The sequence below is a fragment of the Uranotaenia lowii genome, chromosome 2 (genome assembly GCF_029784155.1).
Source record: "Uranotaenia lowii strain MFRU-FL chromosome 2, ASM2978415v1, whole genome shotgun sequence".
Lineage (NCBI taxonomy): Eukaryota > Metazoa > Arthropoda > Insecta > Diptera > Culicidae > Uranotaenia > Uranotaenia lowii.
In genome coordinates, this window is record NC_073692.1 from 302,118,829 (window position 1) to 302,141,608 (window position 22,780).

Genomic DNA, 22,780 nt, shown 5'->3' on the forward strand with positions numbered 1-22,780 from the left:
GAGTCGCGCGAGCTCGTGGTTCATCCTTCGCCTCCACACTCCGTTCTCCTGTATGCCGCCAAAGATGGTTCTTCTCCTCGAGCAATATCCATGTCTCGTGCCCGTAGAGAACAACCGGTCTAATAAGCGTCATATACAGGTTACACTTCGTACGAGGGCAAAGTCTTCTCGACCGCAGTTGCATGTGGAGACCATAGTAGGCACGACTTCCGCTGATAATTCGCCTCCGGATCTCACGGCTGGTGTCATTGTCTGCGGTCACCAGTGAGCCGAGATAGACAAAGTCTTCGACTATCTCCAGCTCGTCGCCGTCGATCGTGACCTTGTTATTACTGGACAAGCGGGTTCGGTCGGTCTCGGATCCGCAGGCCAGCATGTACTTCGTCTTGGACGTATTAATCATCAACCCAATCCTTCCTGCTTCGCGTTTCAGTTTGCGGTAGATCTCCTCCACCGCCGCAGATGATCTGCCGACTATATCAATGTCATCGGCAAAGCAGATAAGTTGACTGGATCTGTTGAAAATCGTGCCCCGCATTTCGCCCACCGCTCGTCGAATAACACCTTCTAGCGCCACGTTGAACATCATGCAGGATAGACCATCACCTTGTCGAAGCCCCCTGCGCGATTCGAATGAACTCGACAATTCACCCGAAATCCGCACACAGCACTGCGTTCCATCCATCGTCGCCTTGATCAGTCTGATTAGCTTCCCGGAAAAGCCGTTCTCGTCCATGATTTTCCATAGCTCGTTACGGTCGATCGTGTCGTATGCGGCTTTGAAGTCGATGAATAGATGATGCGTAGGGACTTGGTGTTCACGGCATTTTTGGAGGATTTGCCGTAATGTGAATATCTGGTCCGTCGTAGACCGTCCCTCCATGAAGCCGGCCTGATGACTTCCCACGAATCTGTTTGCTTGTGGCGTGAGGCGGCGGAGTAGGATTCGGGACAACACTTTGTAGGCGGCATTGAGGACAGTGATCGCTCGGTAGTTCTCACAGTCCAATTTGTCGCCCTTCTTGTAGATGGGGCATATTACCCCCTCCTTCCACTCCTCCGGTAGCTGTTCTATGTCCCAGATCCGGACTATCAACCGGTGTAGGCAATCGGCCAACCTGTCCGGGCCCATTTTGATGAGTTCAGCTGCGATGCCATCCTTCCCAGCCGACTTGTTTCTATTCAGCTGGCGAATGGCTTCCTTAACTTCACTCATCGTTGGGAGTGGCTCCTCTTCGTCGTTGGCTACGCCGGCGATGTACCTTCCCCCACCGTCTTGATCTCCTGCATGTGCGCCGTTCAGGTGTTCATCGAAGTGCTGCTTCCACCTTTTGATCACCTCACGATTGTCCGTCAGGATACCCCCGTCCTTATCCCGGCACATTTCGGCTTGCGGCACGAAGCCTTTGCGGGATGCGTTGAGTTTCTGATAGAACTTTCGTGTTTCTTGGGAACGATGCAGCTGCTCCAGCTCCTCGAGCTCCTCCTCCTCCAGGCGGCGCTTTTTCTCCTGGAAAAGTCGGACTCGCTGCCTCTTCCGCTGTCGGTGATTCTCCACATTTCGACGGGTGCCTCTTTGCACTACTGCCGCCCGCGCGGCATTCTCTTCGTCCATCACCCTCCTACACTCCTCGTCGAACCAGTCGTTCCGTCGAGATCGCTCCACATAATCGATGACGTTCTCCGCAGCACTTTTGATGGCTGTTTTGATGGTATCCCAACAGTCCTCGAGAGGGGCTTCGTCAAGCTCGCCCTCTGCCGGCAGCGCTGCTTCGACCGATTGCGCGTAGTCTGCCGCGACCTCAGGTTGCTTCAGTCGCGCGATATTTAACCGAGGCGGGCGCCGGTTTCGCGTATTGTTCACTACGGAGAGTTTTGGGCGCATCTTCACCATCACCAGATAATGGTCCGACTCGATGTTGGCGCCCCGACAGGATCTGACGTCGATGATGTCCGAAAAGTGCCGGCTGTCGATCAAAACGTGGTCGATCTGTGATTGAGTTTGGTACGGTGATCTCCAGGTGTACTTGTGTGGGAGGCGGTGCTGAAAAAAGGTACTACGTACGGCCATTCGTTTGGAGGCGGCGAAATCAATGAGTCTGAGGCCGTTTTCGTTGGTCAGCTGGTGCGCGCTGAACCTTCCAATTGTCGGTTTAAATTCCTCCTCCTGGCCGACCTGAGCATTGAAATCCCCGATGACGATCTTGATATCATGTTTTGGGCAACGGTCGTATTCACGCTCCAGCTGCGCGTAGAATTCGTCTTTGTCGTCACCGGTACTTCCGAGGTGAGGGCTGTGCACGTTGATGATGCTGATGTTGAAGAACCGGCCTTTGATTCTCAACCGGCACATTCGTGAGTTGATCGGCCACCACCCGATCACGCGCTTTTGCATCTTTCCCATCACTATAAAAGCTGTTCCAAGCTCGTGTGTGTTGCCGCAGCTCTGGTAGATGGCACGACCATCTGGATACGTTCGTACCGTGGAGCCCTTCCAGCATACCTCCTGCAGCGCTACGATGTCGAATTTGCGGCTCTTCAATTCGTTGGAGAGCACGTGGGTACTGCCCACAAAATTTAGAGATCGGCAGTTCCATGTTCCAAGTTTCCAATCGCTAGTCCCTTTTCGTCGCGTGGGTCTTTGCCGATTTCCATCCGAAATTTGTTGTTCGTTATTCGTTGCTTATGTTTTTTAGTAGTCACAGGCTCGCAAGGCCCGCAGCTAACCCCACTATCTCGCAGGAGGACCGTCGTGATGTTGCTGTTTTGGGTCCCGAACACCACCAGGACGTTGTTGCACTCCGCACGCCGCCCCTAACATGGAGAACAGACGCGTGCGAAGCCCCCTAACTCATTCTGCATGCGACCAAAGCATCCACCGGGGTTGGGTACCCGATCTCCGCTAAGGTTGCTCGCACCCCAGCTAGTACCACGGGGAGGTAGAGAATCGGAGTTGCAGACAAGAGGTGATATGACCACTACCCGAAGGTTGGGTGTATGGGGTCTCGAGTTGCACATTGTCTACTTCACTAGCCTTTTTTTTTTTTTTTTTTTTGGCCTTGTGTAATTTATCAAAAAAAAAAAAAAAATAAATGTAAAATTGACCAGAAACAAAAAAAAAATTTGAAACTAAATTGTTTTCTTGCAGAATATCTCATATTAGCGTAAAATTTGTAATGACATGTAAGATTTTTTTATTCAAAATTTTTAGTAGTAAATTAGAGGATATAAGTTTAAGTTTTTTTTGTTAATTCTGTTGACCATCGTGAGTGGTAAACGCCTGTTATATGGCTACCGACTTTTTGATGTATAAAATTAGTATTCAATGAATTAATTTGAAGTTCAAACGGTCCATCAGTAGTAGCAGTCATCATCATCATCTTGTTATAACAGACAATAAAAGATGGTGTAACTCTCTGGAAACTTCGTCGATGGAACTCTGGAGCAGGCTTTCGAAAAGTACTGGCGAACGACAGTATTCTTGCGCCACGTGCACCTCGATGAAAGCTTTCCGAATATTTCTTCCCTGACAGTTCTAAAAGGAGCGGTCGTGCGATGTACAGCGAGGCCTCGTTTTACCTCATGCGAACGTTTGTTCGTGGGTATGAAAGTTTTTTAAGCTTCGTGACAGTTTTGGGAAAATCTTCGTGACAGTTTTCAATGCGTTGAATTTCGCATGACAGTACTACCTACTCCGTCAGACTGTAGCCGAGATTCGCTTTGAATTATCTTCCACGCTCGGGCCGAGTTAATTTCGAACGAGCGTAGGTATGAATTTCTTCCTCGCTTAAGGGGGGGAGGGGAGGTGATCACCCCGATCACCCTCCTCATAGGACCCCATAGGATAGAAGGTAATCATATCGCCTAGCCTGCACCGGCACCACACACCGCGTTACGCGCCGATCGTATGCTGCTGCTAGGTGCGAATAGATGGCTCGTTCGATCTATTCGATCCGAGCAGCAGCGCATACGGCCGGGCATGGGTACGGTATGGGCACGACAGTCAACCGTGACAGTCCTGCCGAAAACTGTCACGCGCTGCAGCCGACAGTTAGATGGAATTATTTTCGAAACAGGAGGCCTGAAGGGATGAAAACCGAACTGTCGGTTGGGTTCGCTACACAGTAAATCAAAATTACCGAGTTCGGTAATTTAGTTTACAGAAACTGTTCTGTAATTCGAAAATTTTCGGTAAATGATCAATCTGTCGTCTTGTTTTTACCGAGTTCGGTGATTCGATTCATGATGTACCGAAGTTCTTTAATTTTTATGTAAACAAATCGCTTTGCCGTAAATTTTCGGTAAATAACAACCGAAAACTGTAAATCAGTGTCGATGTCAATACAAACGTCAAATTTCGAGCGTCCGTTCTCAGCGCAACTGTCTCACTCTAATAACCGCAATGTATGAGTGGCATTGGTGGCATCCCGCTTGCGCTGTAGAAAAAGAAGCAAAAACGTTTCCAATTCTGTATGCGCGAGCGGGATGCTTTCAATCAAGCAGTAAAATTTCGGTATCGCGGTTGTAAGTGGTTGAAATTTGGCAAAAATATCGCTATCACCAGCTGCTGCTACCCAACAGCAACAATCGTCTTCTTTCGGCATCATGTCGTGGATTACAATCCAAGGAAACGGCTCAAGGACCTGCGGTAATTGAAGTGTGTGCGCGTTAATTTTTTTTCCTCATTTAAATTTTTGTTTACTTTCAGGTGAGGTCATGAGAGGAAAGTTGCAAATTCCTGGTGATGGCACTGGTCCGGAACAGATGTGCTCGGTTTCGGGAACTTTAAACTTCAAATGACAGCGGTAAGTTATTGATTTTTTAAAATGGTTTATTTTTTTCGGGAGTGGACTAGCATTTCGAGTGACAAAGCGATTTCTGCTGTCAGCCCTCAATCCGGAAGAAAATATTGACCTGAATCAGAAAATTACACGGAAGAAGATATACTACGAAAAAATTGAACCAAAAAAGAATCTGCTCTCCGATCCGCTGTAAAACAAACCAGTACAAATGATGCCCCCTGAAATGCGAGGCAATATCGCCAGAGGGATAATGCCGATTCAGAATCCCATGCAAGCCCAGCAACAATAGCAAATGCAATCGATGCCACTGGAAGTCAATTCGCAAATGTTTGCACAACCTGGTGGTGGTCGAGGCATCGTAGGCACAGTTGCTGGTGCCGGATTCCAATCGGAATCTCCAAGGCCCTTTAGCCTATGTTTTGAAAAAAAAAATCTACTCATGCTTTTCTTTAGATTCTGATTTTGAGACAATCTTTTTGTCGGAAGTTAATCCTGAGCTCTCCACTGGAGGACATCCTTCTTTCGATCGATACAAAAAGGTCTGTCTGAAGGATATTCTAACGACCCCGAATTACAGTGAAGATCAACGGTGGCTTTGTTTAAAAGTAAGTACTTTCTTTATTATTTATTTTTGAAATTGCATGAAAACATTCCTTGACGTTTGAATCATATAGTAATATTTATTTATCCTTAATTAATCGAAAAGTGTTTCGCCTTTAGCGGCACTTTCTTTTAAAACAAAGTATTTTTCATTGCGTGTATCAATTCTTATTAATGTTTCAGAGCGAGATAAATTGTTGAAAACACCACAATGCAGCTGGTGAGCAACCCGAATCAGTTCAACGTGTTGGTTGCCCCGAATTTGTACAGAAACGATGAACGATAGCTTATAACTCTTGAGGTTTTCCTAGGGAATATGAAAGTTAAACTACCTTGTGTACCTTATTTGATTTTCCGCTTATAAGGTATGTATGCATAAGTTTTTTGAAATGTTTCACGTCGTTAAAATATCCTAAACAATTATTTATCTTACAGGGTGCACGTCATGCTTTGGTTGAGGGGCAGATTATTATCCAGGCCGTGCAGAATGGCAATTGGCGATAAGTGAATAGTTCTATTTCAACGAAACTTTGTTTTCGACTTTTTTTTCGTTCGTCAACCAAATGCAACGTTAAAATTTAAAAGGTATACAATCTGTATTGCAGACAGCTTGCTACGTTTGAGTTTTCGATTCAGATTTCTAATTCAGATTAATTTATAAATTCCGATTGAAATTTCAGATTCAGTTTTACGATTCAGATTCAGTTAAATATTTCAGATTCTGATTCCCGATTCAATTCCAAATTGGAGATTAACATTAAGTTTTCGACTTAGATTTTCAAATTCAGTTCCAGACTTCAAATAGATTCAGATTTCAAATCGATATTCAGATTTAGGGTTCAGTTTTAGATTTACATCCAGTTTCAAGATTCAGATTTTAGATTTAAATGAATATATCGTTTTCAGATTAGATTGAAATTTCCGATTCAGTTTCAAAGTTAAGACCCAAGGAGCCCACACCAGGCAGCTCAATTGAGCTGTTTGGTGGAGGGGGTAAGCGGAGGTTCCTTGAGCAAAAATTTAAAAAAAAGATTTGCATTTAAATCGGGATTTCAGATCTAGTTCCACATTACCTACAGGTTCAGATTCTGAATCAGATTTTAAATTCAGATTTCAGATTTAGATTCAGATTTCAGATTCATTTTAAGATTCTGATCCAGATTTATATACGATTTCAGACCGAGATTCAGATTCAAAGTTCAATTGAAATTTAGATTATATATTTGAGTTAATATAAAAATTTCAGATTCAGATTACCGATTGAGTTTTATATTTGAAATTCACATTATGACCCAAATTTCAGATTCAGTTCCATTCCATACTTCTGTTTCCGACTCAAATTTCAAATTTATTTCTTTATTTCTGTTGAGTTGATTTTTTATATATATTTTTACTGTCGAGGGAGCTTGAACCTACTAAGTTCACTTATGCCAAGTTAAATAATAATAATAATTAACTGTGCCATGAATTTATTTTCCTTAGAAAACTGTACCATGGATTGAAATAGTTGCACACAAACTGTAAAAAATATGAAAACATCAGGGAACAGTTAGGACTTGTAACACATAAGCTTTTCACTGAATAAGATTTCCCAAAATGAGGATAAGCTTATTAAGTATTTAAAACAAATCAAAGTTTTCGAACAAATATAAATTGTCAAGTAGTCTTAAGTTTGCAGGGGAATGACCTTACTGTTGAAAGTTTCCTTTAAATATATAAATTAATTATTTAGCTAGCTTGATTCATATTTGTAAAAGAGGTCTCAAAATCATTATGAATAGGTGTACATTTTCTGTCTGGTAGATACTGGATTCATGTACGTTGGTTCTGGTATAAGATTAGTATAGATTTATATATTTTTTACTCGACAACCGTCATCAATACATTTATCAAATCATTTAAAAACTGAAATATAGAAAATTATGGAAATTATTTTAGAACTACTATATAAAAATGTTAGCTTTTAGTACTATGTTCGTGATTACAAATTACGAAATATTTTATTTGAACTAATAATACAAAAGCAAAAAATGAACAAAAATGGGCAACCCTTCGAGATTTTCATTTCCGCAATGTTTGAATTTTTCAATGAACACTTTATGTTTTTTCAACTTTGAGTCTTCCGAAAATTTTGGTGGACTGTAATAGAACTTTATGTCAAATGTGATGTTTCAATTCTGTACATAATGTTTGTCATAAATATACTCAAACAATGAATTAAAATTATTTATGGACTCGCGAAATTTTGTCAATTAAAAGTGGATGTCTTTAAGAATTTGTGGTTTTAAGCATGTGTATCGTCTATTTTATGCTTTTTGACTCTTTCGAGGTTTCTATCATTCTCATGTTTGTAACATTATCTGACAAGTATAATTGTTTATTATTAATTTACAATATTTTTATGGCATTGATATTTTTAAATCTAGCAACAGCCATTTTTTACCACTCATGATTGCAAATACTCAATAATGCATTTTCCCGACGGGAAAGACGAGATCAATAACGAGAGAGAATAACAAAAACTATGAGGTTAACTGTATTTAAAATGTTCGGCAATTTTTACCGAGCCGTGGAAAACGTTCAGTAATTTCAGCTTAGGATGCACATCGCATAATATGAGATGATTCGAGTCTCCAGAAGATATTTCAAGCGAAAAAATTTCTCTGAGAAACACTTATGAACCTAAGAGGCTTTGTAAAATTGATGTTATCGCATAAAGCGGAGATGACTTCTGAAACGAAATTTTCGACAGGTGTCATTTCTTGTCGCTCGGCATGAAGTATGACACGAGTCGAAAATTTCGAGATGACACTTTTGTTTTAGGCGAAAACATTGATTTGATGGAGATGGTCCATATGTGTTCTTCAGAATAGAAATTTTTCGATTGGAATGTTTTATGGAGACTCGATCTCGTGTAATGTGCTGTGCATCATAAGCTGAAAGTGCCGAACATTTTACGGGTTTCGGTGAAAATTACCGAAAATTTTACAATTTTCGTTAAATATTACCGATATTTCGGTAAAAATTACTGAAATTTCGGTGAAAATTACCGGTTTTCTGGTAAAAGTTACCGATTTTTCTGTAACTTTTACCGAAATTCCGGTAAAATTTACCGGCATTTGGAGAATATTGACCGGCATTTCGGTAATAGTTACAAGTATTTCGGTAACTTATACCGGTCGTTCGGTAAATAGTACTGAACTTTTACAGCTTTTCGGTAAAAAAAATAACGGTATTTCGGTAAAAGTTTTAGATAATTGGGTAATAACTACAGGTATTTCGGTAATAATTTCAGGTTTTCGGTAATTTATAAAGGTATTACAGTAAATTCTACCGGTTGTTCGGTATATACTACAGAGCTTTTAGAGTTTTCCGGTTAAACATTACCGACCTTTCGGTAATAATAACAGGCATTTCGGTTCAACAATACCGGTTGTTCGGTAATATAACGAACTGTCACGTTGACAACTGTCATAATTTGACAGATGATGTTAGATATGATCAACCGAGATTCGGTAATGTTTTACCGAAAAAGGTCTGTAATATTTGACAGCTGTCACTTCTCTGCCATGAGAAAAATTACCGAACGGTTTAACGAACTCCACATGTTAGGATTTCGGTAAAAAAATTACCGAACTCGGTAGTTTTCATTTACTGTGTACAGCTTAAAGCACAACATTTTCGGCAGCGCAAGCTTTGAGCCGATTGTTCAGATACAGCCTGCGTTCCCGCACGTGTGTGATGTAGCCAAAGCGTTTCGATTCGTTACCGACGGTACAGCAGCGAACCGAGTGGTAAGGAAAACCGAGACAGTTTGTTAGACAAGAAAAAGGCTGTGATAGCAAAGCTGTACTTTTCGGAAGCCTGCTCTGGAGAGTTCGGCGGTATTCGGCAGTTACAGTCGGATCTCCGGTGCATGACGACGGTGCACGAACAATCGGCAATCGGCCAAGCCAGTTTTTTTTTAATATATACTTAGTTGTTAGCATGATTAGCTTAAGTTAAATTGTTAGTTTAAGAATAAAACGTGATAAATGTTGTTAGTTGTTTCCCTTAAAACGCGTTGTTATTAATTGTGCATTAAAAAGTCCATAAACTGCCAAAAGTTGAAAACCAATTGTTCAGCGATAACCTCTCTGTGAACGTGCCCCCCAGGATCATAATAGGGTAGCTACAAGCGGGTCAACGACCTCGTCCATCCATCCGAGGCAAATTTTGGTTTGTACCCCTCGAACATATCCTGTTCTGTTTAAACCGAGTGAATTCATGTCACAACTTCAAATAAGCATAATTTCGTTCGTTGTTGTTCAATCGAGAAGTTAAGCACATCAAATTGTGGGCTATTGTTTATTCTACAACTCATTCGAAGATATCGATATTCTATTTCCACAAGGAGAACAGGAAATCAAAGTTGTATGTACTGAAGTCGAAAATGGTCATTTCTAGCGTGAATTCACGTCACAAAAGTAATCGATCTTAACAAAAACAACTTACATTTTTTAATGACCAAATTATATTCATTTTAAAGGTTATTCAATTTGCTACCGTTTGCTCAAATTTTCATCATTTTCAAATAAATTTGCTTGATTTCTAGAATGATAACAGTTCAGATAAGTCCGGAAAAGCGATTTCACGTCACGGTGGAATGTGTCAAATGGTTTTTTATGTGTTTTGATATAGTTTGAATTATTTAACGAACTGAATTAAGTTGAAAAAGAATTTTTAAAAACTTTGAGTCCATTTATGGGTTGAAAAATCAGTTTTCAAAACTTTGAGTCCATTTATGGGTACGTGTGCTGTAAAGTTAAAATTTCTCCTTGTGTCCCATTCAACCTTTCCAGTAAAAAATAATTTTTTGTTGTTATTATTATTATTTATGAAATCATTTGATATTAAAACATAACTCACGACTTCTCTTATTTTACCCCTATGACCATTTTATACTCCCCTTAAAGTTCATACAAATAAGAGTTGATGATGTATAGTTTGAGTACTTATCAACAATTAGCAGCTCAAAAAAACTAGAAAAAAGGGGCCAGTTTGATGTTAAAATGAAACATTTCAGGTGAAAAGGGGGAAGGCCCTACTAAAATGTTGAAAGGTGCCCATTACTCAAAAGTGACTTTTTGTCAAACACCCTTGGCGAATTCCACTAATCCGTGCAAGGATTGGCAAAGAAACAGCCCACAACCAAACCGGTATGCTTAAGCTCCAGACGAAGACGACGTCGTCAGGTGTAAATTATGCAGTTTAGATTTAATCAGCTTAACGGTCGGCTCGCTTTTTTTTTGTTTTCATTTATTCCCCGACCCAATCCCCGACATTTGCATTCCAGAATTTTCAATGAGTAACTGAGTACGGGAGCAGGCTCGTTAGCTCGGGAAGCCGCTTTCCGGGAAGTTTCCCATTAGTTTTCATTCAAACGAGCCGGTTGAAGTTTTTGTTGCCACATTCGCCTTGAGTAAGAAGAAAATGATGGCGGAAGCTTGCCGAAGGGTGGAAAGGATGGCTTTCCCATTCTTGTGTGTGGTATTCATTCATGTTTTATATTTGCTCCAGTTTCAACACGTGGACTGCATCCATGACCCCTGACTTTCTTTTTTTTCTCTTTTGCTATATCCTCGTCCTTTTTTCCAATGCATAAGAGTCCTATGTTCATATGAGAGCGTGCATTGTTTTCTGATTTGCTGATATCGGTAACAATAAAGTCCGGGCAGCTCGAAGAATATGTGCAAAAACTGCATACATTGTAGGGGATTTTTCGCTTTTTGAAAGTCACAACCTACCTACTTCATGGTATTTATAACACCTTATGAATAATTCACTTGGCTTCCGACCTCATGCTGTGGAATTCTTACCGATCTGCTGCTGCTTCTGCTACTTCTATAGAATGCTTTTTATTAATCTACCAAAGTGGGGGAAATTGAAAAAGAATCTGAGGTTATGACACTAGAATGGTTGGGAAAATGACATTTGTAAATGAGCGGCTTATGAGTGTGCACCTTCTTGAAATCAAAACATTAAGTTTGTGTTTTAGAAAAGAAAGCACTGTACTATAAATGAATCGGATTCCTGGATTTCACAAGTTGTTTCATATCCGAGAATTCTATCAACTATTGTAGGATGTTTTGAAGCAACGGAAGCTTCCATATAAAATTTTATTGGGATTCTTAATACAGATTTATGCGTATTTTTTCATCACAGATTAATCGTTTTAACTAAAGATTGACATCGCACGCGTTTTTATTTGCTTCCATGATCATTTTAATAATTTTCGTTTTTTAATTGGGTGGATTGGTTTAAAATTTGCCTATTAGAGTTGAAAGCACCTTGCTTGATTGTGGTTTTTTTCGTGCCTGGACACTGATTTCGTTTTTTACTCAATGGGTCTGAAAGTGATATTTTTTTAAACATGTACATTAGACTGCCCCAAATTTGTATGGGAAATTTAAAACCTGTGAAATGTTATACGCTGCAGGCTAAAATTGATCCTGGGCCTAGTACAAGATCTCATGCCAAATTTGGGCCAGATCGGACCACGGGAAGGGGTCGCTCAACGAGCCTGAAGTTTGTATGAGATTTTGAGACATTTTGTTCGAGAGGAACATGAAAAACCAGTTTTTCGTCAATAACTTTTGTCTCCTTCAACCGATTTCTTTCAAAAACAGGTTTTCTTAAAGCCTAAGTTATAACAAACATTTCATCCGAAGATTTTATTTCAATTTAAGTTAAGATAAAAAAGTTATTAAGCTTCAAAAATTGGCTAACTTTTATAAGGGTGATATTCATCAGTGATCTAATGAGGTGACTAAATGTCCGACCAGAACACTCAATGACCGATTTTAACCATTGTTGTTGTGCTCGATTGCAATTTATGATGTTTTTCAAATATTTGAGATTGGATGATATTCACTTGATAGTTCGGATAGAAGTAAGGGCGGAAAAATGCTTGACAATTAAAAAAAAATTGCATAACCACAGGGGCTTAGGAACATGACTGGACGATTTGTGGCCAATAAAAAAACCAGTTTTTCATCAATAACTTTGGTTCCCGTCGCCCGATTTCTTTCAAAAACAAATTTTTCAAAAAGCCTAAAATATGATAAATATTTCATCCGAAGACTGCATTTCGATAAGAGTTAAGACAAAAAAGTTATTAGGCTTCAAAAATGGGCTTACTTTTTTACGATGGTATTCATTACTGTTAATGAGGCGTCAATATGTTCACCGCCCCGACTCATTGACAGTGATGAATATCATCCTATAAGAAAAAACCGTTTTTGAAAGAAATCGGCCAACGGGAACTAAAGTTATTGATGAAAAACTGGTTTTTCATGTTTCTTCCGAGCAAAGCAACTCTAAATATTGGCATCACAAATCGTCCAGTAATGTTCCTAAGTCCCTGTGGTTATGCAATTTTTTTTTAATTGTCAAGCATTTTTCCGCCCTTACTTCTATCCGAACTATCAAGTGAATATAATCCAATCTCAAATATTTGAAAAACATCATAAATTGCAATCGAGCACAACAACAATGATTAAAATCGGTCATTATTTGAAACGGCATGCATTTCACATTGAGTGTTCTGGTCGGACATTTAGTCGTCTCATTAGAACACTGATGAATATCACCCTTAAAAAAGTTAGCCAATTTTTGAGGCTTTATAACTTTTTTATCTTAACTTTAATTGAAATAAAATCTTCGGATGAAATGTTTGTTATAACTTAGGCTTTAAGAAAACCCGTATTTGAAAGAAATCGGTTGAAGGAGACAAAAGTTATTGACGAAAAACTGGTTTTTCATGTTCCTCTCGAACAAAATGTCTCAAAATCCCATACAAACTTCAGGCTCGTTGAGCGACCCCTTCCCGTGGTCCGATCTGGCCCAAATTTGGCATGAGATCTTGTTCTAGGCCCAGGATCAATTTTAGCCTGCAGCGTATTACTTTTTCAAAAGTCGGGTCATTTGAGGCAGTCTAATGTACATTAGACCGCTGCAAAAAATGACTGTTTGCTCTCATATTTTATTTCGATGCCTTTTGGGTCACCAAGCCAAAGCCTCAGGGTAAAATTTGAGATGATTTGGTTGATTCCTGAGTTAGCGCAACGCGTTTCAATTTTGCAATTGTTTTTGCACATTAAATCATCCAGAAAATTCAAATAAGCTTGAAATGAAGTTGGTCTTTAATTTTTAGTTTTGACTATTTTTAAGCTCCATTTTTTGCTTAAATGACAAGAGCTGTTAATAATTGCATGAAATGTTTTTGCAAAGGTTTTATATTTAAGTCAATAAATTCTCTGGCAATGCAAAGCAGTTTTTTGAGATTTTTTATTTCCATCCTACTGTTACACAGCTTTCAAACAAGCAGTCAACAACGATATAATGAAAAAATGAATTTTGAAAACAAAAATTTTATAAAACATTCAATATCTTTCCTGGGGTACAATTTAGGTTTGTGCTTTGTTCACATGAAATGTACTGCAAGAAACAAGGAATATTTTTTATCCTAAGTTTTATTTTTTGGAACTTTCAGAACATCTCTGTTGATTTTTGAATGAAAATTTTGTTTTTCCATACAAAATTAAAACTCGTTGCGCTAATTTAGGACTGAATGGATCTCTTCCAAAACTTTCATTGCTATTTCTGGCAGCAAAACAACAACAAAAAGTTATGTAAGGTGTAAAAATTTATGAATTTGAAATTTTCATACAAAGCTTGCAGCGGTCTAATGTACATGGTTATTTGATCTTGTTGAATTCCATGATTTCAATGATAATTTCAACTGTTTGAAAATGTGAAAACAACGGTGATAAACAACAATTCGAATTCGAAGTTTTTCGGATGGGGAAAATGTTAAAGAATTGGCGCTCGCAGTGCCGGATTCTTCTATAACAGAAAGTGGTCAATTTTAAGGGTTTGAAAATTTGGGATAGAATCATGATGTAGTTCTTGTTCTTGTAATCAAGGCCGCATTAAGGGGAGGGGGGCAATGGGGCAATTGCCCAGGGCCCCCCGATTCCGGAGGACCCCCCGAAGAGGAAAATATTAAAAGGTTTGTTCAAAAGAGTTCACAAAACCATATCGAAAAGTTCAAAGTATATGACCTGAACGCTGGGCCCCCTCGAGTAGAAAATAATCCAAAATTAATAATTCCTATCCTTCGAAGCTTCAGGGGCCAGAAAAACCACTTTCAATAGCCTTAGAGAAATAAAAGGAGATAATATTCGTATAAAAATAATGCATATTGACAGAAAACAGAGCGTTAACAATTACTTCAACACACCTGCCCAAGCTGCTCCAATTAAACCAAGCCTTTGCACGTATGACAACAATTATTTGAGATGGTACCTAGATATTTGCAAAACGGTCTTCTCCTTGATTGCTGGAAAGCACTCAAAGCAAGCAACCAGGCAAGTATACTCCACCTGGATGGAAATTGCATCGGATCGCAATTTCCGCCAGATTACCAACACCTGGCTGGCTGGCTGGCATGGCGCGGCAAAATCGACGGGAAGCATCTTAAAACTAATTCCACTCGACAATTCCAACCGGAAACCAAATTCGACATCACCATCATCATGATCATCATTGCTGAGCGTTCTCATCAAAGTTGCAACCTCAGGTTGAAGATATTCTACTAACAGGGCGCGCGCTCTCGAACATCAGGTATCGCTGCCGGCAATTTTCCGGAACCAACCTCCGTTTCCGGAACAAAGTGAAAATCGTTCGCGTATGTATGAAGAAGAATAAGAAGCTTTGGACCACCCCAAGTTGGGCTGATGAGACTGACTCGTGTATGCAATTGTATTACGCTGAAATGTGCTTCATCTGCGGATCTGCACCGCGCCGACGACGTTGATGTCAGCGTCTCAGCGTCTTCGCCGTTTTCATCGTCCGGACAACCCTCTGAACCGGCTGCATTGCACAAACATATTATCTCCGGAAGCAACAAGCACATCGCCAGGTTATGTCTCAAGCATACAAAAACAAATACCTACATCTAAGTACATCCAATATACATACTTCCACGTGGTGGATAATTGCGATCGAAATGGAACAGGAAAGGACATTTTAGGCGAAAACAACTTGTAGTGTAGCAGCATCGTGCTAACGATTTTCCATCGCGAGGTATTCCCTTTTTTTGTTCTACAAAGTACAAATAAGCAAATGTCACACGAGATGGGATCACATTGGTACTTTTCATATACTTAAAACTCTAAATATGACTAAAGTAATGAATTGATAGAATAATATAATTCATTGAAAACGATATTATTTATCAACTATGTTTGTTTTTAGATAAAATTAACTTTTCCGCAATTATTTAAGAAATAAGATACACAACTGCCATGCAGGAACTATTTTAGTATCTGAAAATGTTCGCCAGGGTCTTCAGATTTTCAAATGAATTTCAAATTTAGTTCATGTTTGTGACCAAAAACACATAATTTTCTGCAGTAATGAATAGTAATAATAGTAGTAATAATGACAACAAAAATACATGCGAGACATATATGAAGTGTATCGATAGGAAAAACTTTCGTACAGTTATGTTGTATTGTCATGTTCTGGGTTTTTGTGTTCTGTTATAAATTATCATAACTATGCAGAAATATATACAGACCGCGTTCGATTTTGGCAGCACGCCTGAATATTTTGTTTTGCCAGAATCAAGTGTAGCCGAATTCAAACGGCTTTTTTCAACTTTTTTTCACTTATTTCTAAAAAAAAATATTATCATAATCATAAACATTTTTTTTGTCAATTTTCGTATATTTTTTAGAAATTTTTATTTTTTCTTATCTTGTTTTTGATGCAAACGAATGCAATGCATTTTTGATGCATGTGACAGACACTACGCCATTATATGCAAGTTTTCTTAGAGTGCAGCCTTCAGGGGGACAACTGTCGATGTCACTTACGTAAAAGTTGTACAAAAGTGGACTCAAACATGAAGCGTGTGGGAGGCCCATGTAAGATATTCTTCTAACTGCAATATCTCCGTGAGCAAAGTTCAGATGTTTCTCACAAAGCAAGCTGTATAAGATGTTGTTCAATAAAGGAGGCAGACCCCGGGAGTGCAACTTGTCAGACAACACCTCTATTGATACTGCATCAAAAGCTCCCTTTATGTTTAGAAAAACCGAAGCCATTTGCTCACGTTTTGCGTACGCCATTTGTATCTCTGAAGACAGCAAAGCAAGACAATCGTTTGTCCCCTTGCCCCTTCGAAACCCAAATTGAGTATCTGACCATTTGCATCTACCCATTTATCCAAACGAAACAAAATCATTTTCTCCATCAATTTGCGTATACAAGACAACATCGCTATTGGACGGTACGAATTCGCATCGGACGCTGGTTTTCCGGGCTTTTGGATAGCTATAACTCTCACTTGTCTCCACTCTTAGGGAACAATGTTGTTCTCCGAGAATTGATTAAATAAATTTAACAGGCGAAATTTGGCGGCGTCCGGAAGGTTTTTCAACAAGTTAAATTTGATTTTATCAATTTCCGGAGCTGAATTGTTGCAAAAGAGGAGGGCAAGTGAGAATTCGACCATCGAAAAGCTGGAATCGAGACCACACCTTTCAGGAGGCACGTTCCGGATTATTTTTTGCACAGGTGCAGAATCTGGACAGACTTTCTTCATTTTCATTTGTAGAGGATCGATTACGCATGCTTCGTGCAACTTTCCACAAGGTCCTCAAGGATGTTTCCCGTGATACACCGCCTCCAAAATTCCGCCAATACGCCTTCTTTTTCCCTTTGATAAATTTTTTTAAACTGATTTTCGAGGGAAACATAGGCTTAAAAAAGAACGAGAGTTCTATGTTTTCGAAAATCTTTAAATGCTTTCGATTTGTCTTTATAAAGCTTGGAACACTGCTGGTCCCACCTTGGATTAGGAGGCTTTCTAGAAACAGGTGAATTTGGAATGGGTTTTGTTTGAACACAAAGTGCACTTTCATGTATCATACGTGAAAGAAAGTTATACTCCTCTACAGGAGGTAAAGCATTCATAGAATCGATGGCTTTTGTTATTTCGTCCGAGTACTTTTTCCAGTCGATGTGTCTTGTAAGGTCATATACCATATTTGTTGAATTTGAAGAGCAGGCCCCATTGGTGATTGAAATTTCGATAGGCAAGTGATCACTACCATTAGGATCTTGGACCACCTTCCACTGGCAATCAAATGATAGTGAATTTGAGCAGAGTGAGAGGTCAATTGCACTTTGCCTTGCAGGAGGTTTAGGTACACGTGTTTTTTCTCCCGTGTTCAAAACTGTTAAATTGAAACTGTCGCAAATATCATAGATAAGAGTAGAACGACTATCGTCAATTTGTTCTCCCCAGACAGTTCCATGTGAATTGAAGCCACCCAGGATCAACCTTGGCTCAGGGAGCACTGAGCACAGGTCCTCTAGGTGACTTCGATTCATTGCAACTCTCTGAGGCCAGTACAAACTGACAACGCATAAGTTCTTACCTCTTATAGTTGTATGACAAGCAACAGCTTCACTTCCGCCTGATAATGGAAGGTGAATTCTATAAAAGGAGTGGCGCTTATTGATCCCCAAAAGCACCCCTCCATAAGAATCGTCACGATCCAGACGGACTATATTAAAATCATGGAATGAGATGTTAGATTGAGAAGACAGCCAAGTTTCGGACAATGCAAAAATATCACAGTTTGTTTTATGAAGTAAATTATTGAACGCATCCAATTTAGGAACAAGACTACGACAATTCCACTGTAAAACAGTGATATCTCTGACCTCTTGGCGTAAATTAGCCATCGAGAGATATGAGCACCGATAGAAGAGGCCAAGTTTCCTCAATTGCTGAAAAAATGTCTTAACGATGGAAAGCATCGAAGTTACAATGCCTCTGACAGAGTCTGAAACATTGAAGTACGAGAATATTCCATTCAAAATGTCTGGCAGTTTAAAAAGACCCGATTGCGTATTTGGTTCTGACTGAACTACGTTAGATGTTGAGGGCATTGATGTTTCTGTGACAGCTGGGCCATTTTCAGGAGAAATTTTCCCACGGAAACCAGGAGGAACTTCTTTTTCTTTGTTCGTTATTATCGGTTTTTTGATAAAGCTAAAAGCAGGACTAACTGGAGGAATCTTCCTTTTTATCTTAGAGGAAGAAGCTTTAACACGCAATAGAGAACTCAACTCTATTGCCACGAATGCTCGTCCTTTCCCAAGTAACACAGATTAAGCCAACTAGCATTAGGAAGTTTTATAATGGTTTAATTATGGCATTTTTTTTGTGCAGCTCGTTTTATGACGGTGTCATTATGGTCATGCAGAATGCTTATATTTTTTTTCGACCATATGTTTTCAGATGGTTTTGAAAACGCTCATAAAACTTTTATTAGACATACTGTTTTAGTTATTTTGAAAGAGTTATGAATGCTCTTTTTAAACTATAATAAAACACAAACTTAGAAGTTTGCTCCAAGCTTTCTTTTGCATGTTCTATAATAGCACTCAGTGCATGATTATTAAACCGCCATAAAACTTAGTGACAGTTCTCGATCAAGATGTCAAAACAGGACACGCTCAGATTAGATAGCACATATTTGAATTGGAACTCCCATTTTTACACATTTTTGATAAGTTATGCGTGCTGGTTTTGAGTTAAAATTAAAAAAATACATCTTTGAAAACTTGAAATCACCGAAAGTGGTATGAATATCTTTACAATATAAGTATTGAGTGAAAGGGCCCAAATAGTAGGAAAAAAATTGTTGCTTGACGCCATCATTAATTCAAGATGGCGGCTTCCGCTTTTGTTTTCAAAGCAGTAAATTACTAAAAATATCGTGAAACCTTCACAATGTCGTTATTGAGTGGAAGTGATTAACGAGTAGAAGTCGATTTTCGTTGCCCGTCGCCATCTTAAATCCAAGATGGCGGCTACCACTCAACTTGAAAATACTGTATATGACTGAAAATCGCATAAAACCCATATTATAGGGGTATAAGTTGAAAGAGATCGACCAGTAGAAGTTGAATTTCGCTATCTGACGCCATCTTAAAATCCAAGATGGTGGCTTCCGCTAAACTTTAAAATGTAGTAAATGACTCAAAATGACATGAAACCCAAATTGGTATTGAGTGGGGCTTAACGAGTAGAAGTCGAATATTACTATCTTACGCCATCTTGAAATCCAAGATGGCAGCTTTCGATAAACTTTAAAATGCTCTAAATCATTGAATATCGCATGAAACCTCCAAAATATAAGTATTTGTCAATTGGGATAAGCTTTAAAAAGTTTATTTTTGCATTCTGACGCTATCTTGAAATCCAGGATGGTGGCTTCAGCTGAACTTAAAAATACTGTAAATGAATGAAAATAGCATGAAGCTCCCTAATATATTGTATTGGGTGCTAAGGCTAAATAATAGAAGTCAAATATCTCTTTCCGTTTCTCTGAAAATCTGTAAGTGACTGAAAATCCCACAAAAACCACCACAATACAGACCCGTTCGTTTTTGGCAACTTCGAATTTGGCACATGTGCCTAAATCAGACGGTTAACAGAAACAACATAACCTTATAGTTTTCGCTAGAATAAGACCAATACAATTTAGACGTTATAGCATGATAGGAATAATAGTATGACATAAATGGCAAAAAAAATATAAAACTATAAACAAAACAAAAAAAGTTCTAAAAGCATTAGAAACATAATGAAAAACTAATAAAAGTAATTTAAAATGATCTAAATTCCAAAAATAGTAGTTTTAATGTAGTATTAAGTGAAAAAAAAAGTTGATAAAAAATCGTTCGATTTTGGCTACACAAAAAGTTCGAGCGTGTTGCCTAAAAAAACAGGGTCTGGTTCTTCTCGTTTAGCCCTTTCACTCAATACCATTATTGTAAAGCTTTCGAGCGATTTTTAGTCATTTACAGTTCAGTGGAAGCCGCCATCTTGAATTTCAAGATAAAGTCAAAAAGAGGAATTCAACTTCTACTGGTTTCGCCCTTGAACCCAAAAAATATTGTGGGCGTTTCATGCGATTTTTAGCGATTAACAGTATTTAACAGCTAAGCGGAAGCCGCCATATTGTATTTCAAGATGAAGTTTGGTAGCGAAATTTGTTTTCTCTTGGTTCCACCCCTTTACCAAATACCAATATTGTGGAGATTTAAAGTCATCTACAGCATTGTAAAGTTCAGTGGAAACCGCAATCTTCGCATTTAAGATGGCGTCAGATAGTTAAATTCGACTTCTACTCGTTGATCGCTTTGAAGTAATACCCATATTGTGGGGGTTTTATGCGATTATCATCGGCAGCCGTTATCTTGGCTTTCATGATGGCGTCGGAGAACGATTTTCGACTTTTATTTTTATAGTCCTTTCACCCAATACCCAGTATTGTGGTTGTATCATGAGATTTTCAGTTATTTACAGCTTTGAAAAGAATAGCAAAATCCACCATATTGGATTGATGATGGCGTTAGATAGCGAAATTCGACTTTTTGTAGTTGAGTCGTTTCACTCAATACCCATAATGTGGTGATTTCATGCGATTTTCAGTGATTTAAATCATTTTTAAGTTCAGGGGAATTCGCCATATTGGATTTCAAGATGGCGTTTGATAGTAAATTTCGACTTCTACTCGTTTGGTCCTTTTACCCTGTAACGTTTTATGTTGCAAAAGCATATTTCAAACTTATTGACCGAAAGGTCCAAGAAAAATGAAGGCTTAAGCGCCAAATTTCGTTATAAAAATTTGCCAACATTTCCGTTTTGTTGCCCGGCGGCTAGCGGGAAGTCGTGGTCCGCAGCTTGATTTAAGGACACTTATCGGTTTAAGTATGATCATTTTAATTCACAAAATTACAATTGTTAAACTTGGCCAAAGTTAAAAAAAAATCTTCACGTGAGCGCTCACGAATCGGCTTCAGAACCAGCAATAGCGGCTTCCGTTGGCTGATCCGGATTCGGCAAGCATTCTCGGAAACAGAGCAATTGTAAAAAAAGGCCGCTGGTGTTCTGTTGAAGACCACGGCTTATTTAGAAACGCACCAAGCATCCAAATAGTCTTAAAACTTACGCGGCCTTTTCGGTTGTTGAGCTCCGGCTGGCGAGAGCGATCGCATTCATTTGGACCTCTTTCGGAATCCAAATGATAGCAATGAAAATTGCCGTTTCCGCGCCAGGCGGTCAAACAGCGGGTGGAACGGGCCTCGACACTCTGATCGCTCCCACGCTCTTCTCCCGTGCATCGTGCTGCACCAGATGGCTTGGCTGGATGATCGTCCCGCAGACAAATCTCAGGAACAGACGGCACCAACTGCAGCAATGGTCACTGGTCACCAGCACAAAAAAACACTCGGTCGCACTGTCGACCACTCGGGAGAAGGCCCAGAAACTAAATGATGATCGCGCGCATGATCGGCTGCCCTTTTATCATTTATTTCCTTGGGTATTTCACCGGTCGACGATCGAAGTTTTTCCCGTCTCTCGGGTTTCTCTGCTAGTTCGTTGAAGAATCAGCAAATGTGTTTCCGAACTCTGGGTCAGTGGTGCCCAAATCAAAATGCTACACAACCGTCTTTCCCGACAAAAAAAAATAAATTTGTTGGCCAAAAAAACTTAAATTTATTTTTTTTTCTCTTAGTTTACTAAACTTAGCTAAAATTAACGAAAATAGGTGCTCCAATGAGAGACTTAAAATGCATAAAAGAGAAATGCTCCAAAACCATGATCAGAGACTTTCGAAGGCGAACCAATTATGATGAAACGCTTCATCATGCATCAATTGATTTAAACTTCTTACCGAAAAACTAATTTTGCTCCTCATACTAGAAAAGGCTTCACTTAAAATTAACTGTGGTGCTCCGCTATTCAGCAAAGGCTTTTTTCTCAAAAAAAAAAAAACTCGAATTGCAAAATTAACTTGCGAACTAATGCAAGATCACTGAATTTAAAAACACTACGTCACACGATTGAAACAAAACACCAGAACGAAAGCTGCAAATAGAATCAAACTTGTTTTGCTTCAAGATGAAAACACTTCCAATTACAAAATTGGTTCACACGTAAAGTCACAGATCACTAGATGAACATTTAAACAAAAATATGCTCAATTTAGCCAAACAATAAGCCCCACGTTGGGCGCCAATGTAACGTTTTATGTTGCAAAAGCATATTTCAAACTTATTGACCGAAAGGTCCAAGAAAAATGAAGGCTTAAGCGCCAAATTTCGTTATAAAAATTTGCCAACATTTCCGTTTTGTTGCCCGGCGGCTAGCGGGAAGTCGTGGTCCGCAGCTTGATTTAAGGACACTTATCGGTTTAAGTATGATCATTTTAATTCACAAAATTACAATTGTTAAACTTGGCCAA

At 39.2% G+C, this 22,780-nt stretch overlaps 1 protein-coding gene across 1 annotated transcript in view; it reads right to left on the reverse strand.

The window, feature by feature from the left end:
• The window catches only part of LOC129742822 (uncharacterized), a 48,431-nt gene extending 33,071 nt beyond the window's left edge, over positions 1 to 15,360 (reverse strand). The window contains exon 1 of the mRNA XM_055734762.1: positions 15,214 to 15,360. Within this exon, the coding sequence (XP_055590737.1) occupies positions 15,214 to 15,360 (147 nt within the window). The remainder of the gene's footprint in view (positions 1 to 15,213) is intronic.
• Between the last annotated feature and the right edge of the window lie 7,420 nt (positions 15,361 to 22,780).